The sequence below is a fragment of the Mauremys reevesii genome, linkage group 1 (assembly GCF_016161935.1).
Source record: "Mauremys reevesii isolate NIE-2019 linkage group 1, ASM1616193v1, whole genome shotgun sequence".
Lineage (NCBI taxonomy): Eukaryota > Metazoa > Chordata > Testudines > Geoemydidae > Mauremys > Mauremys reevesii.
Window position 1 is genome coordinate 44,084,153 of NC_052623.1, and position 16,761 is coordinate 44,100,913.

At 46.0% G+C, this 16,761-nt stretch overlaps 1 protein-coding gene across 9 annotated transcripts in view; it reads left to right on the top strand.

Moving 5' to 3' along the window:
- Positions 1-16,761, top strand: part of RNF17 (ring finger protein 17) — a 227,700-nt gene that overhangs the window by 175,536 nt on the left and 35,403 nt on the right. For 8 of the 9 annotated variants that reach the window (XM_039498951.1, XM_039498917.1, XM_039498908.1 and 5 more), the window contains 3 exons: positions 1,597-1,722; positions 8,606-8,662; positions 13,346-13,462. In XM_039498951.1, coding sequence (XP_039354885.1) covers positions 1,597-1,722; positions 8,606-8,662; positions 13,346-13,462 — 300 coding nt within the window. Of the gene's footprint in view, positions 1-1,257; positions 1,485-1,596; positions 1,723-8,605; positions 8,663-13,345; positions 13,463-16,761 lie in introns of those variants that run through there. The other variant, XM_039498969.1, reaches the window with a different exon arrangement.

Consider the following 16,761-nt stretch of genomic DNA (forward strand, 5'->3'; position numbering starts at 1 on the left):
TTTTGTGAAGGACCTTATCAAAGGCTTTCTGAAAATCTAAGTACACTATATCCACTGGATATGGATGCTTGTTCATCGCCTCAAAGAATTCTAATAAATTGGTGAGGCATGATTTCCCTTTACAAAAATTATGTTGACTCTTCCCCAACAAATCATGTTCACCTAGACGAGCTTCCACACGGGCTTACTATGCTGTGAAATGGAAGCATTTCACCTCCTGAGGCGCAATGCCAGCATGTCCTCCTTAGTGATGTCTCTGTCACCACCATCCTGGACTACTTCCTGGATTTTAAGACTTCAAACCTTTCCCTCAGCTCGGTCCAAGTCCACTTCATGGCACTTAGTGCCTTCCTCCCACCAATAGATGGCCACTTGGTGTTTTCTCCCCCCCACCATCACCATCACCTGCTTTCTGAAAGGACTGATGAACACTTCCCACCAGTCCTTAAACCAACTCTCCCCCTGGAACCTCAATCTTGTACTTTCTGCTCTCATCAGACCTCCCTTCGAGTCCCTGGCCACATGTTTCCTCTCTCACTTATCCATGAAGGTCATATTTGTCATGGCCATCACTTCCACTAGGCAGGTCAGCAAATTGGGAGCCATGATGGCTGACCTCCCCCATAAACTTCCATTAAAAGTTTTGTTGCATCTTCACCCTACGTTTCTCAAAAAAGTGGTCTCTGAGTTCTACCTCAACCAGTCAATCCATCTCCCAGTCTTCCATCCTAAGCCACACTTCACTCCAACAGGCAGGACTCTGCACTCATAGGATGTCCGTTGTGCACTTGTGTTCTACCTTGACAGGACCCACGTCTTTTGCACCTCTCCATGCCTTTTCATAGCCATTGCAGAAAGGTTGCTAGGCCAACCCCTTTCTTCACAGCTCATATCAAAGTGCATCTCTACATGCATCATAGAGTGCTACAGGTAGTCAGGATTACAGCCCACTGCTTCAAATGCAGCTACCTCCACCTCCCTAGTGGACATCCCCTGGCAAGACATATACTGAGTGGCGACCTGGCGCTCTGTACATATCTTCACTACCCAATATGCCATCGCCCAGGGAGCGACAGAAGATGCAGCTGTGGGCTGTGCTGTCCTGCAGACAGCGATACCTCGTTTGTCCTCATACCCCCCTCCAAGCTGATCATTGCTTGATACTCACCTGCGTTTGGATACATATAGAGACCATCACTTGAAGAAGAAGAGGTTACTCACCTGTAACTGGATGTGTGGTCCCTATTTGTATTCCAGTACCCACTCATTGTCCCCTCTGGTACGGACTGCGCTATTCAGTGTGAAGAGGATAACTGAAGGACCGTCTCCCTGCACAGCCTCTTAACCTCACCTGGAGCATGAGGTAACATATGAAACACATGCCCATCAATGGACACTGCTACTGAAAACTTCTTGCTCCAGTGTATGGTGCACATGTGCACCCAAGTTTGGAATACAAATAGGGACCACACATATCTTGAAGAACCTCCAGTTACAAGTAAGTAATTTCCTTTTTCATGGCTATTATGTTGGCAAAATCTCAGCCATGATGTTATGTGCATTATGGCAGTAGTCTACTTCGTTTTATTCAAACAGGAACGTCCAGATAATCCATGGGGCAAAGTATCTGTTAATCTTTATTTTGATGGGATGTCACTTTCTTCCTTTATGGCATACCACAAACACTGCATTTTTGAAGATTGTCAGGATATATCAAATCTGGTAAGTAAGATTTATTGTTTGTTTTTGCTGCTGTAGTGGCTCTGAAAGATTAAACATTTAATCCATTTGTGGTTGTGACCTTTCCCCCAGGTTATCATCATTATTTCTTTGTCACATTTTTAAATGCCTGTTAGGTTTGTTGTATATTACTAATGTCTGAAAATGTATAAATCAGCAATGTCAAAGGCATAGTCTGCAAGTAGAAAAAAACATAGGTACAACTTCTTGCCAAAGTGACATGGAAATTCCTAGGGAATTGCAAACTTTTTGCTCTTGAATTCATCCATAGTAACAGTGAGAACTGTACTGAAAATGATAGCTACTTAATTTTAAATTTTATTAATGAATTTATTATTCTAAACTGATATAAAACTTATAGTTCTTCGAGTGATTGCTCATGTGCATTCCAATAGGTGTGTGTATGCGCTGCATGCACGATCGCCGGAAGGGTTTTCCCCTAGTGGTACCCGTCGGGTAGGCTGTGGAGACACCTACAGTGGTGCTTTTATGGCCATGTATATATGTCCCTGCTGACCCGCCACCTGCTCAGTTCCATCTTACCACCCATGACAGTCGTTGGAACTGCTCAGTCTCTTGCATCTGCAAGTGCCTTACCTAGTGGTTCTCTTGTTTTGTGTGAATAGTCGTTAGTTAGTTATTAATAGTTGTAGATCAGTTTAGCTTACTTCAGGGGGTTTCCCCCCGTTCTACTCTCCCTGGTGCCAGGGCATGACTCGGTTGCAGGGGTTTAAGGCGTACGAGTGGTGGGCAAAACCCATGTCCACAAGTGATCCACACACCACCTGTCTCAAGTGCCTCGGGGAGGGCCATCAGACAGAAAAATTTACTGGCCAATTTACTGGAGCTTCAGACCCCAGGCTAAGAGGGAGTGGGACTATCGTCTGAAGCTCCTCCTGATGAAGTCGGCCCTTCAGCCAGAGCCAACACTGGCATCCTCAGTGTGCAGCACACTGGCCTCAGTTTGGGATGTCCCAGAACCGAGGAAGGACTCCACCAGGGAGCACCAGCACCGCTCCCTGGCCCGCAAGGCCAGTGCCACCAGGCGTCACTGTTCGCATTCCTGGTGCTGCATAAGAAAAAGAAACCAGATGGGACGTTCCCTTGTCAAGAAACAAAGGACGGATTCCAGGGGGGTGCGTCCTCTGGTGGGACACCCTCGGTCTGGTGCTCAAGAACTGGCGCCATTGACTTCGAGCCATTGAGTCCGATGAGAACAGACTCCCCTACCCGGGACGATTTGGAGAAAGAGTTTGACCTCCCCTCCACTCCAAACACACATGAGGTAGCTCGAGACCACATTGTCATGATGGCACAGTACATGGCTTTGCAAACTCGGGCACTACCAGTAGCACCGGCGACGGCACCGACTGCGGCGTCGAGCCCGGCACTGCGGATGGCTCCAACATCCGTGGTGGCACCAATGGCAGCACCGCCATTGATTCATCATCAGGGGAAGTCCGTGATGTTGCGGCGCCGATCTCCATCTCCCCAATACTGCTCACTGGCACCATCAGGCTCTGCTCCCCCATGGTCGGGTACAGAATACTTGTCAGAGTCGGACGCCGAATCTTCTGTCTCCCGAAGCAGCCACCACCGATCTCGGCACCTTAGGCCAGCGGAACAACTGGCACCAGCCATCGCTTAGCCACCCCAGTGGCAGGGCCCAGTACAATGGCCCTTTTGGACCCCTTGGGCCTACCATCAGGCTCAGAGATCCAGGCCGGTATCTGTAGTGTTGCCCCTCCCCATGCCCCTCAATCAGCAACATCGCTGGCGCGCTACACCCCTAGGGCCCCTGAGGACTCCGTACAAGACAGGGCTGCTGAGCTGCCACAGGCAAGCACAGTCCCTCCTCCACTGACGTCGGTGGCTCCTGAACCTCCGGTTGTGGGGAGCTCTGAGGTACCTGACCCAAACTCCAGAGGGGCCGGAAGACCCCGTCCCTGGAACCTCTTCACTGGACGAGGCGGTGGCAGGCACATCTACCATTCTACCACCAAGACCTGCTTAGGAGGGTGGCAGTTAACCTTAACCTCCGGGCAGAGGAGGTTATGGAGGACACGGATCTGATGGTAGACATCCTCGCTCCCAAGGGTCCTTCTAGAGTGGCCTTGCCCCTCATAAGGACAATTACGAACACCACGAGGGTGCTCTGGCAAACCCTGGCCTCTATACCACCAATGGCTAAAGGGGTCAAGAGACGCTACTTCGTGCCGCAAAAGTGCTACGAGCACCTTTTTACCCACCCCCTGCCAGGGACTCTGGTGGTTGATGCAGCAAACCGCAAGGAGCAGCAAGGACAGCCGGGCCCTGCACCTAAGTCATGGGACACCAAGAAGCTGGATCTCTTTGGCCATAAAGTCTATTCGACTGCTGGGCTCCAGCTTTGAGTAGCGAATCAGCAGGCAGTGCTTAGCTGATACGCCTTTAATTCCTGAGGGCCAATTCCACCAATTCCCCCGAATCGGGCCCCGCACCTAAGAGGGCCCCGTGCCCAGTGGCAGGGCCACTGGGGGGGCAAATGGCAGAGAATCCCTTCCCTGGCTAGAGGCTCCCTTTTAATTTTTACTCACCTGGCGGTGCTCCGGGACTTCGGTGGCGGGTCCTTCACTCTCTCCAGGTCTTCGGCAGCACTTCAGTGGCAGGTCCTTCAGTGCTGTCGAAGACCTGGAGCGAGTGAAGGACCTGCCTCCGAAGACTAAGAGCGCCGCCTGGTGAGTACAAGCCCCACGTATTTTTTTGTGGGGTTTTTTTTGTTTGTTTTTTCAGTCATCCCTGCTGGGACCCCGTTGAAACTGTTCGAATCGGGCCCCGCACTTACTAAAGCCGGCCCTGCCTGGAGCTTGTTGGCTAAATTCTGAGAGTTAATCCTGGCTGACTCTCAAGGAGTTTGGTGCTTTCCTTGAAGAGAGTAGAGTGGTGTCTAGGACTGCCCTCCAGGCAGCACTGGATGCGGTGGACTCTGCAGCTCGAACCATGGCCAGTGCCATTGCAATGAGGCACAGGGTGTGGCTCCAGGTTTTGGATATCCCACTGGAGGTCCAGAATATCATACAGCACCTCCCCTTTGACTGCAAGGGCCTGTTTGCTCAAAACACGGACATGGGCCTGCATAGCCTAAAGGACTCTCGCGCAATTCTGAAGTCTTGGGGGCTACACACCCCAGAACGGGGGACAGAATGAGCTGGCCGACTGCCTCAGTCGCTCATTCCATGGACATGAGGGGTCCCTGAGACCGGACTTGGCTCACTCAATTTTTCCAAAGGTGGGGCTCTCCCTACATGTACCTGTTTGCAGTGTGGGGCAACAGGAAGTGCCAGAGGTTCTGCTCCTTCCTGAACCACAGCCCAGGCTCCACCACGGACACCTTTCACTTGTCATGGACGGATCACCTGCTGTACGCTTTCCCGCCATTCCCCCTCACACACAGTGTGTTCCTCAAGACTCATCAGGACAGGGCTTCTTTGATCCTCATAGCACCGGTTCACCATGATACTGAACCTCTCAGTGGACAGACGAGTAGCGCTCCCTCTGTCCAACCTTAATCACACAGAACCACAGCCGTCTGCAACCCCCCAACCTGGAGTCCCTCCACCTCATGGCGTGGAAGCTCCATGGCTGAACCCTCTTGAGCTTCAGTGCCTACAGTCAGTAAGGGAGGTCCTGTTAGGAAGTAGGAAATCCTCCACTCGAGCCACGTACCCGGCTAAGTGGAAGCATTTCTCCATTTGGTCTTGACAAAGGGGAACTGAGCCACAATCAGCCCCAATTCCCATTACTTTGGACTATCTTTTATATCTCAAGCACCAGAGGTTAGCAATATCACACCTTGCGGCCATTTCAGCCACCGGGAATGGTGGCCGAGGGAGGGTTAGTGTTCAGTAACCCCATGGTGACCAGGTTTCTTAAGGACCTGGACAGACTTTATCCCCCAGTACGACAGCTCGTTCCCAGTGGCACCTCAACCTGGTCCTGTCCTCACTCCTGGGCCCCCCCTTTTGATCCCATGGCTACCTGCCCTCTGTCCTACCTCTCCTGGAAGGTGGCCTTTCTGGTAGCTATAACCTCTGCTAGAGCTCAGAGCACTGACCTCTGAACCTCCTTATTACAGTATTTTATAAGGACAAGGTGCAGCTACACCCTCCTGCATTCCTGTCTAAGGTTGTATCTCAGTTTCATGTGAACCAAGATATATATTTTACCTGTGTTCTTTCCTAAACCCCATGCCACTAACAGGGAGTGCATGTTCCATTCCTTGGATGTTAGACGTGCCTTGGCATTTTACATTGAACGCATGAAGCCATTTTGTAAATCACCACAGCTCTTTATTGCTATCGCAGAAAGAATGAGAGATCTCCCGATCTCATCACAGCACATCTCGTCATGGATCAAATTGTGTATTAGGACTTGCTATGACCTGGCTAAAGTTCCAGCCCCTCCACTTATGGCGCACTCTACCAGAGTGCAGGCGGCGTCCGCAGCATTCCTGGCACGGGTCCCTATCCAGGATATCTGCAAGGCAGCAACCTGGTCTTCAGTCCACACCTTCACTTCACACTACGCCATCACCCAGCAGGTGAGGGATGATGCTGTTTTTGGTAGGGCAGTCCTGCACTCAGCAATCAGGTGAACTCCGACCCCTCCCCCTGGGTAACTGCAGGGAAGTCGCCTATTGGAATGCACATGAGCAATCACTTGAAGGAAAAATGGTTACTTACCTCCCATAACTATTGTTCTTTGAGATGTGTTGCTCATGTCCATTCCAAATCCCGCCGGCCTCCCCACTGTCAGAGTATTCCGGCAAGAAGGAACTGAGTAGATGGCAGGTCGGCAGGGACATATATACACCACCATAAAGGCGCCACTCTAGGGGTCTCCATAGCTGACCCGACAGGTACCACTAGGGGAAAAGCTTTCCAGCGATCATGCACACGGCACGTGCACACACCTATTGGAATGGACATGAGCAACACATTTCGAAGAACAACAGTTATGAGAGGTAGGTAACCATTTTTTATGGACTATCATCCAAAAGGTACAATAGTTAACTTCAGAAAAGCATTTAAACTCTCAAATTATTTTTAAGGACACTTCTTCAGTAAGATATCTGACTCTCCCTGCTGCTTCTGATCTGGTTTCTCTAGAAGTGGCAGAAACTTCAGGGGGAGTGGCTTTTTCTCACCTCATCCTGAATAACATTTCCTCTTTATGGAGAGGGAGGAAGCCAAGATTTTTCGTCTATGCTTTGTTTTTGCTCCACTTTATATACTCACTGCTCTGCACTTTGTCAGAGAATCATAGAAATGTAGGGCTGGAAGAGACTTCAGGAAGTCAAATCCCGTCCCCTGTGCTGAGGCAAAAACAAGTAAATCTAGACTACCCAGATAGGTATTTGTCCAGCCTTTTCTTTAAAACTTCAATTATGGGGATGCCACAACCTCTCTTGAGAGCCTATTCCACAGCTTAACTACACTTATAGTTAGAAAGTTTTTTCCTAATATCTAACCTTAATTTCCCTTCCTTCAGAATAAGCTATTACTACTTATCCTACTTCCAGTGGACATGGAAAACTATTGATCACATTCCTTTTTATAACAGCCCTTAACATATTTGAAGACTATTAGCAGGTCCCCCTCAGTCTTCTTTTCTCAAGACTAAAGATGTCCAGTTTTTCTAAACTTTTATCAAAGGTCAAGTTTTCTAAGCCTTTTATTTATTTATTTTTTCTATCCTCTGCACTCTCTCCAATTTGTCCACCACTTTGCTGAAATATGGAGCCCAGAATTGGACACAGTACTCCAGCTGAGGCCTCATGAGTGCCAAATACAGTGGGATAGTTCATCCCATGTCTTAGATCCAACACTCCAGCTAATACATTCCTGAATTATATTAGCCTTTTTTGCAGCTGCATCACATTGTTGACTCATGTTCAATTCACAGTTCATTTTAACCTCCAGATCTTTTTCAGCAGTACTACCACCTAGCCAATATTCCCCATTTTGTAGTTGTGCATTTGATTTTTCCTTCCTAAGGTAGTACTTTATACTTGTCTTTATTGAATTTCACCTTGTGGATTTCAGACGAATTCTCCAATTTGTCAAGGTCATTTTGAATTATAATCCTGTCCTCCAAAATCCTAACAACCCCTCCAAGCTAAGTGTCATACACAAGTTTTAGAAGTATATTCTCCACTCCATTATCCAAGTAATGAAAATATTGAAAGGTACCAGACCCAGGACTGACTCATGTGGGATTCTACTAAATAAATCTCTCTAGTTTGAAAGCAAACCATTGATAAACTAGTCTTTGAGAACGGTCTTTCAATTAGTTGTTCATACACCTTATAGTCATTTCATCCCTTCTCCCATTTAGTTGTGCCCCAAAATGCACAGTTACCTATTTTCAGTCATGTTTTTGAGAGAAGCTATGAAGTGGTGCAAGAGGGAACCTGTTTTTTTGAGGGTTGTTGAAAGTACCCAATCACACCTCAAAGTTCAAGGAGGGTTGGTCCATTCTTACTAGAAATTTTTTATATATGGATTCCCTTTCTGTTAATGAATTGGCCAAATCCTGCAGTTCTCAGACAAAATTCCCATTGGAACTTGGTGGAAATTTTGTTTGAATGCAGACTGCAGAATCAGGTTCTAAAGCCTCAGTTCATGAAAGTACTTGAATATGTTCTTTAGTCCCATTGATATCAATGAGAGTTAAATGTTTTCCTGAATTAAGGCAACCTTTATGTATTATGAATTAAGGAAATATTGCCTGAAAAATCTAAGTGTTTTATCTACATATTTTAGGTGTTTATAAGGCCACTATTACACTGGTACCTAAATTGAACTGTACTCTACTTGCTTTTTAGGACATAATACATTACAGTGAAAAGTGTTTTGAGGATAAATGTAAAATCAGCTATGAGGTAAGTTTCAATGTGTAGCGTGTGAGTGGGTGGGTTTAGGTTTTGTGGGTTTTTTACAATTAATCGCTAAAAGTCATTACCTTACCTAATCCTTCTGTGCCAGGTCCCAGTCTATTTTATTCAGATCCCTCCTAAAGACTTGCTTCCTTCTTGAAATGGTTGAAACCCTTCTTTATTCTTGTGAAAGAAAACTTTTAAAATGGACTTTTCAGTTTTTCAGCCATTTTTCAGTCAAGTGCAAAGTACATTATATATTGTATTGTTACTTTGGGAGTGAAGCCATGGATTGATTTTTAGCATTTGCTGTTGACCAGTGCTTTGGCTGTACCTCTATTTTATCTTTTAGTGGAGAAGTTACACCTAATTATCAGTGCTTTATTCTGCTGTGGTATCTTCTTGTTCTTAGCCTCAAATAAAGTACATAACTTAAGAATAGGTCAGACCAATGGTCCATCAAGCCCAGTATCCTATCTTCCAACAATGGCCAGTTCCAAATGCTTCAAAGGGAATGTACAGAAGAGGGCAATTATCAAGTGATCCCTCCCCTGTTGTCCAGTCCCACATCTGGCAGTCAGAGGCTTCGGGACACCCGAAGAGTGGGGGTGCATCCTTGACCATCTTAGCCATTGATGGACTTTTCTTCCATTAACTTACCTAATTCTTTTTTGAATCCAGTTATAGTTTTGTCCTTTACAACATCTTGTGGCAATGAGTTCCACAGACTGGCTGTGTGTTGTGTGAAGCATAGGCGGCGAGTTCTATGGGCCCGTGGAGCCCAGGCCCCACCAATAATCCTAAAGGTGGGCCCAGCTCCACCAATGTTTGGGCCCCAGGCCCTGTGCTTTGGGGGGTCCCCGCGTCGCAATGCCGGGCGCTCTCACCGCAGCGGCAGCTCCCCGGAGCCAATGGGAGCTGCCGGGGGCGGTGCCAGAGCTGCCTGGCATGCCCTCCACACCAGGGAGGGGGAGCGAGCCACCGGCAGCGTCTGAGCCCTGAGCAGAGCAGCAGCAGGGTCTGTTTCTATCAGACAGACTCAGCCGGTGAGCTGTGGGGGCAGCCAGACACACAGACACAGCCGGGGAGGGGGGTTTGGTGGGGACAGACAGACACAGCCAGGGGGTTGTGGGACAGACACACACCGCGGGGAGGTGGGGACAGACAGACACAGCCGGGGGGGGGGGGCAGCCAGCCAGACACAGCCGGGGGGTTGTGGGACAGACAGACACAAGGACACAGCCAGGGGGTTGTAGGACAGACACACACAGCGGGAGGGGGGGACAGACAGACACAGCCGGGGTGGTGGGGGCAGACAGACAGACACAGCCGGGGATTGTGGGACAGACACACACAGCCGGGGGTGGTGGGGACAGACAGACACAAATACACAGTCGGGGGGGGGGGGCGTTGGTGGGGACAAAAAGACACAGCTGGGGGGTTTTGGGACCGACAGACACAGCTGGGGGTTGTGGGACAGACAGACCCAAGGACTCAGCTAGGGGGTTGTGGGACAGACACACACCAGGACACAGCCAGGGGAGTTGTGAGGACAGACAGACGGACACAGCTGGGGGGTTGTGGGGACAGACAGATGGAGCCGTGGCCTTAAAAACCTCTAAGGAAGGAGATTTCACCACCTCCCTAGGTAACCCATTCCAGTGTTTCACCACCCTCAAGTTTTTCTTAATATCCAACCTAAACCTCCCCCACTGCAACTTGAGACCGTTACTCCTTGTTCTGTCCTCTGCTACCACTGAGAACAGTCTAGATCCATCCTCTTTGTAACCCCCTATCAGGTAGTTGAAAGCAGCTATCAAATCCTCCCTCATTCTTCTCTTCTGCAGACTAAACCATCCCAGTTCCCTCAGCCTCTCCTCAGAAGTCATGTGCTCCAGCCCCCTAATCATTTTTGTTGCCCTCCACTGGATTTTCCAATTTTTCCACATCCTTCTTGCAATGTGGGGCCCAAAACTGCACGTAGTACTCTAGATGAGGCCTCACCAATGTTGAATAGAGGATGATCATGTCCCTCGATCTGCTGGCAATGCCCCTACTTATACAGCCCAAAATGCTGTTAGCCTTCTTGACAAAGGCCAGAGGAGGGAGTGTTAGTGCCTGTGCGGACTTCTGGGAAGTGCACGGGGTGGAAGGGGATGCTGGGATGCTCTGAAACCACTCCTTCAAAGCCAGTCAGGACTCTGGGGGAGCCTCCTCTCTGAGCAGACTCTCTCCAGGGCAAGAAGCTTACACCTTCCTGGGTCTGACCTCAGAGCATTCAGCATGCCCTTCCACACCATGCACTTTCCGCAGTGAGTCCACCCAGGCGGGGTCCTGGGGCAGCCAGAGGTCCCTGCACCCCAACTCCGCAGTCAGATGTGACTCTCAGCCAGACTGTAAAACAGAAGGTTTATTAGATGACGGGAACACAGTTTAAACAGAGCTTGTTGGTACAGAAAACAGAACCCCTCTGTCAGGTCCATCTTGCGGGGTGGGGAGCCCAGAACCAAGTTCTGGGTCTCTCCCCATTTCCCCAGCCAGCTCCAAACTGACACTCCCTCCTCTGGCCTCTGTGTCTCTTCCGGACAAGGAGGCCACCTGATCTCTTTGTCCCCAACACCTTCATTTGGCATCTTGCAGGGGAAACTGAGGCACCCACACAGTATTCAGAGAAAATATTAAGAACATTCCCACTTCATCACAACAGGTGCAACAAAATATAATACTGTATATTGAAGTAGGCAAGTGCTGCTTCTGACTTTCCACTTTTAATTGACCCTTGTAATCTTGTGGCGCTGACGCGTTGTAGCTTCATTTTATATCGGCTTACAGGGCGGGAGCGGGGGGACACCACCATTTTGGGCCCCACCAAAAATTATACAAACCTGTCGCCTATGGTGTGAAGAAGTACTTCCTTTTTGTTTGTTTTAAAAATGCTGCCTACTAATTTCATTGGGTGATCCCTCGTTCTTGTGTTGTGTAAGACTCCATGTTTGTCACAGATTCCGTGACTTTCTGTGACCTCCATGACTTCTGCAGCAGCTGATGTGCCTGGCCCGGGGGCCACCTGAGCACCTGGGCCATTTGCACTGGCTGCTGCTGGGGCAGTCTCACCCCCCTGCCCCTAGCAACAGGAGTTTGGGGGAGAGCTCAGGACTGGAGGTTGGGTGTGGGAGGGCGCTTACCTAGGGCAGGCTCCCCGGAATGTCTACAGGAACTCCCCTCCCTCAGCTCCTAATTCCATGTGCCACCTCTGCCGGCAGGCACCGCCCCATCAGCTCCCATTGGCCACGGTTCCCAGCCAATGGGAGCTGCAGAACCGGGGATTGGGGCCGAGCGGAGGCAGCACGTGGAGGTAGGAATGCCCCAGCCCCGCCAATCCTCCCCTTGAGCACGGGCTGCACCACCCCTGAGCACCCGCGGCGCACCCCCTTTCCCGGTCTGTGCCTCCCCCAGCACCCGTGGTGCCCCCCAAGCTGTCTCCCCCCCCCAAGTTTTAGTCAGGGGTATATAGTAAAAGTCATGGACAGGTCTTGGGGGTGTGAATTTCTGTTTACTGCCTGGGACTAAAACATAGTAGCCTGTTTTGTTTTTTTTTCTTTTCAAGCTGAATACTCCCAGCCTTTTTTTAAATCTACTCTCATATGGAAGCTGTTCCATACCCTTAATCATTTTTGTTGCCCTTTTCTGTACCTAATCCAATTCTTATATTATCTTTTTTGAGATAGGGTGACCAGAACTGCACACAGTATTCAAGGTGTGGGCATACTATGGATTTAAATAGTGGCTTTATGATATTTATTGTTTTTTTATCTACCCCTTTCCTAATGGTTCCTAATACTCTTAGCGTTTTTGCTAGCAGCTGCACATTGAGCAAGTGTTTTCAGAGAACTATCAACAATGACTCCAAGATCTTTGTGTGGCAACAGCTCATTTAGACCACATCATTTTATATGTATAGTTGTGATTGTTATGCATTACTTTGCATTTATCAACATTGAATTTCATTTGCCATTTTGTTTCACATTCACACAGTTTTGTGGGATCTCTTTGTGACTTCGCAGTCAGCTTTGGACTTAACTATCTTGAGTAATTTTGTATCATCTGCAAACTTTGCCACCTCACTGTTTTCTCCTTTTTCTAGATCATTTATGAACATGTTGAATAGCACTAGTCCCAGTACAGATCCCTGGGGGACACCACTGTTTACCTCTCTCCATTCTGAAAAATGACCATTTACTGCTACCCTTTGTTTCCTGTCTTTTAACTGATTACTGATCCATGAAAGGACCTTCCCTCTTACCCATTACTGCTTACTTTACTTTAAGAGCCTTTCGTGAGGAATCTTGTCAAAGTAGTGACATCATTTTATTTTTTAATATCTTAACTGTTTAGGAGTACCTCTGAATAGCTTTTCTTTAAATATTTTACATCCTCCTTAAAGAGGTTAGGGAACTAATTCGGTCAATGCATGAATTTTGTTTATCTGCTTAAAAATGGAAGATAAGAATTAAAATGGAGCCAAGGAAAATTTGAATTTGATTTGATTTTTCTTTGTTATCAGGGATGTCTTGTTTACCTTATTTTACTCTATAAAATAACTCCTCTGTAGTTTCAGAAGTCATAGAAGGGCAAACTTGCAATTAGTTACCAAAATGTGAAACCTAACTAAATCCTATCTTGTTCTAGGAGTTGCTGTTATCTGAAGCAGGGGCTCCTGTTTTGCCACCATATACAATGCTAACAGTACCTATTCCAGGAGAACTTTTTCCTGTTAGTGTTAAGCACCTTGTGTCACCTAATGAGGTATATGTTATAAATGTTTGTTTGATAACGGCTACAGGATATGACTGTCTCTTTCCAGTCTTGTGAACGCTGTAATGGAAATATATCAGTGTCAGCATACAAGCATTTGTGGTTATCAGTTATTGATAATTTAAATCTGTATCAGTTAACTGACATGCTGTAATTTAATTATTTATATAGTGGTTCAAATATTTGGGTGGCAGGAGTGTTTGAGAAATAAACAATCCTGTCTGTATTCTTTAAAAAATATTCTCAATGTCATGTTCACATTATAGACATGACTTTTAAAAAGCAGATGCCTCCTTGCACACATAAGCTATGCTGGCAGGAATATTTATCTTAGTAGGCTCACCCATGCCAGACAGATCAAAGAGTAGGAGCCAGACTAAGGCAATCTGTTAGCCCACCTGGTAGGGAGTTAAGAGGGGGCTAACAACCTACTCCTGTGTAAAACAAAGTCATTACAGAAACCTATACTACCACTCTGTCCAACAAACTCAATCCAACTTAATTCAAATAATCTGCTGGTGAATTTGCTCTCTCCAAAATCCATTACCAAAATTGGTACATGGAATGTGTGGACTAACATGAGGCTGGTAAAACAGTCAAAGTAACAAAAGAAATGGGGAGATATAAATTAGATGTACTTGGCCTAAGTGAAATGAGATGAGTTACATCAGGACAAATCACCTTGTCAACTGGACACATCCTACTATATTCTGGATTACTGAATGCCAGTGACATACACAGAGGTGGTGTGGGTCTGATAAAATCAAGGGGGGGGCAACCAAAAGCTTGATAGAATGGGCACCAGTTGCAAAAAGGATTAGAATAGTACAATTTTCATCAAAATTCCAGAAAGTGTCTGTTGTTCTCCTACAAATCAAACTAACCAAGAGTGTAAAAAAACAAAACAAACAAAAAAAAAAACCAACCGCCTTGTACAAGCAACTACATAACAAAATAGATAAAATCCCCAAAGAGATGTCATCCTAGTAATTGGAGAAATTAATGCTAAAGTAAGGAGCAACAACACTGGCAGGGAAGTAAATACGGGAAAGCCAGGCCTTGGTGAAATGAATGAAAATAATATGTTTGCTGATTTTTTTTTTGTGTGGAATGAACGACCTGGTCATTGGAGGAACCATCTTCCCTCACCATACTATTAATAAAATAACTTGGAGGTCAGCAGATCACAGAACAGAAAACCAAATTACACTACACTATACCAACAAAACAAGGAACCAAACCACATTACACTTCTGCACAAATGTAATAGAAATTTAAAAGATATAGGTAGCAGGTGTGAGAATGGACCACATGCTAACTAAATTGAAAATGAAAATAAAAATAAAAAACAAAGAATAGGTCTGAGCAGCAGAGACACCACATTATAATGTCACCCAACTAAAATGCAGCGAGAGTTTAGAATTGCTCTAGCAAATAGATACCAGGTGCTTGAAGATGATGAGACAATAGAAGGCAAATGGAAACAGGTAAAGGATTCTTTCACTAAAACTTGTAAAGAAATGCTGGGATTCAGGAAGAAACGTCGCAATGAAAGGTTATATGAGAGGAAAGATGGAAAATTTAAACTGGAAACAAAAACACAGACACACTGACTCCAGAAGGAATATGCAGTAAAGAAGAGAGGCCAAAATAGTGGTAGGAAAGACAAATGAAACTTTGTAGACGAAATGGCAAGAGATGCACAAACTGCTACAGTACAAAATGATACAAAGACACTGTGCAACATCATTAAACAGTTATCAGGAAGAATGTCCCAAGTAAGATAATTACACATTATAAAGAATAAAGAAAGTGATAGATTCAAGGTAACAATGAGAATAGGCAGGGTTCAGACAGGAGAAATCATGTATGGATCAAATAATAATCCTATGTAGTATCATAGAACTTGTGATCTAATGGAAGTCAAAGCTTTATATGAATTGGTAGGTTTCCAACAAGCATTTAATACAGTGAGTAGAACAATTTTATGGAAATTGCTGTCACAGTGGAATCCCTCAGAAATTTCAGAGTATATCTGAAAATATGATGTGTGAAGTAATTTATAACAGTGAACTGAGGTTACTATGGGCATCAGCCCAGGATGTCTTATGTCACCTATGATCTTTTTACTGGTGGTGGATTGAGTAATATGGGGATTGAGTAATAAGGGACATATAGTGGACTTTGACACAGAAGTTAGAGGACCTGGACTTTGCAGATGACATCAACTTGCTATCCCATTCCCATAGAGACATGAAAGTCAAAACAAGTGATTTACAGGCCTATCCACAAGTAGTAGGATTGAAAATCAACACTGTAAAAACCTAAAATTGTTAGAATCAACACAAAACAAGAAACACCAGTTGCATTTTCTGGTTCTGACCTAAATGAAATTGGATATATCACATACCTTGTCAGCATTTTAAGTACAACAGATGGAACAGAGGAAGACATTAAACCAGAATAGTAAAAGCAAAATGTGTTTTTGTAACTCTACAGTTGATCTGGAGAAACAGAAATCTTGCCCTCTAGCTAAACTTCAGATATTTAACCATTGTAAAGTTGATCTTGCTACATGGTGCTGAAACTTGGAGACTTATGAAGACTTTACTATCTAAACTCTAAATCTTCATTGACAGCTGCCTTAGACAAATTCTCAATATTAGAAAAAATCACAAGCAACAAACTCCTGAAGGAGGATGAAACAGAAGCCAGTAGGACTGGAAATTACAGAACAAAAATGGAGATGGCTAGGCCATTCATGGAGGAAATACCCAATAACGTAACAAGATAGGCATTGAACTGGAACCCCCAGGGCAAGAGGCAGTGAGTTAGAACCACAACAGACACAGAATTGAAGCCTATCTGAATAATGTGGAAAGAAGCAACGACTGCCACAGGAGACCAGCAAAGATGGAAAGCGGTGTTGAAAGCCCTATGTTCTGCATGAAATACAGAGGTGTAAGAAAAGAAAGAGACTTGCACTGACAGATGTTCCCTCAGAAATGTATTTGGACCATGGGACCTCCTTGTTTGTTTGTTTTCTTAAAAAGTCTGATTTTTTTAATTATTCATTTGGTGTAATAGACAATAAGTAATTGGATTTGATCATTGGGGCAGCATACTGACTTCCTCTCCTGTATTTTCTTTCTTATATTGAAGTGGTGAAACATTCTCATCCCACAATGTTCAGTTTTGTGGGCTTTCAGTATATTACCAATTATCTTTTGTTGGCCTCCTATTCAGCATTGTTTTTTCTCTCAGTCCACACTGCTGCTACCTGGTACTGC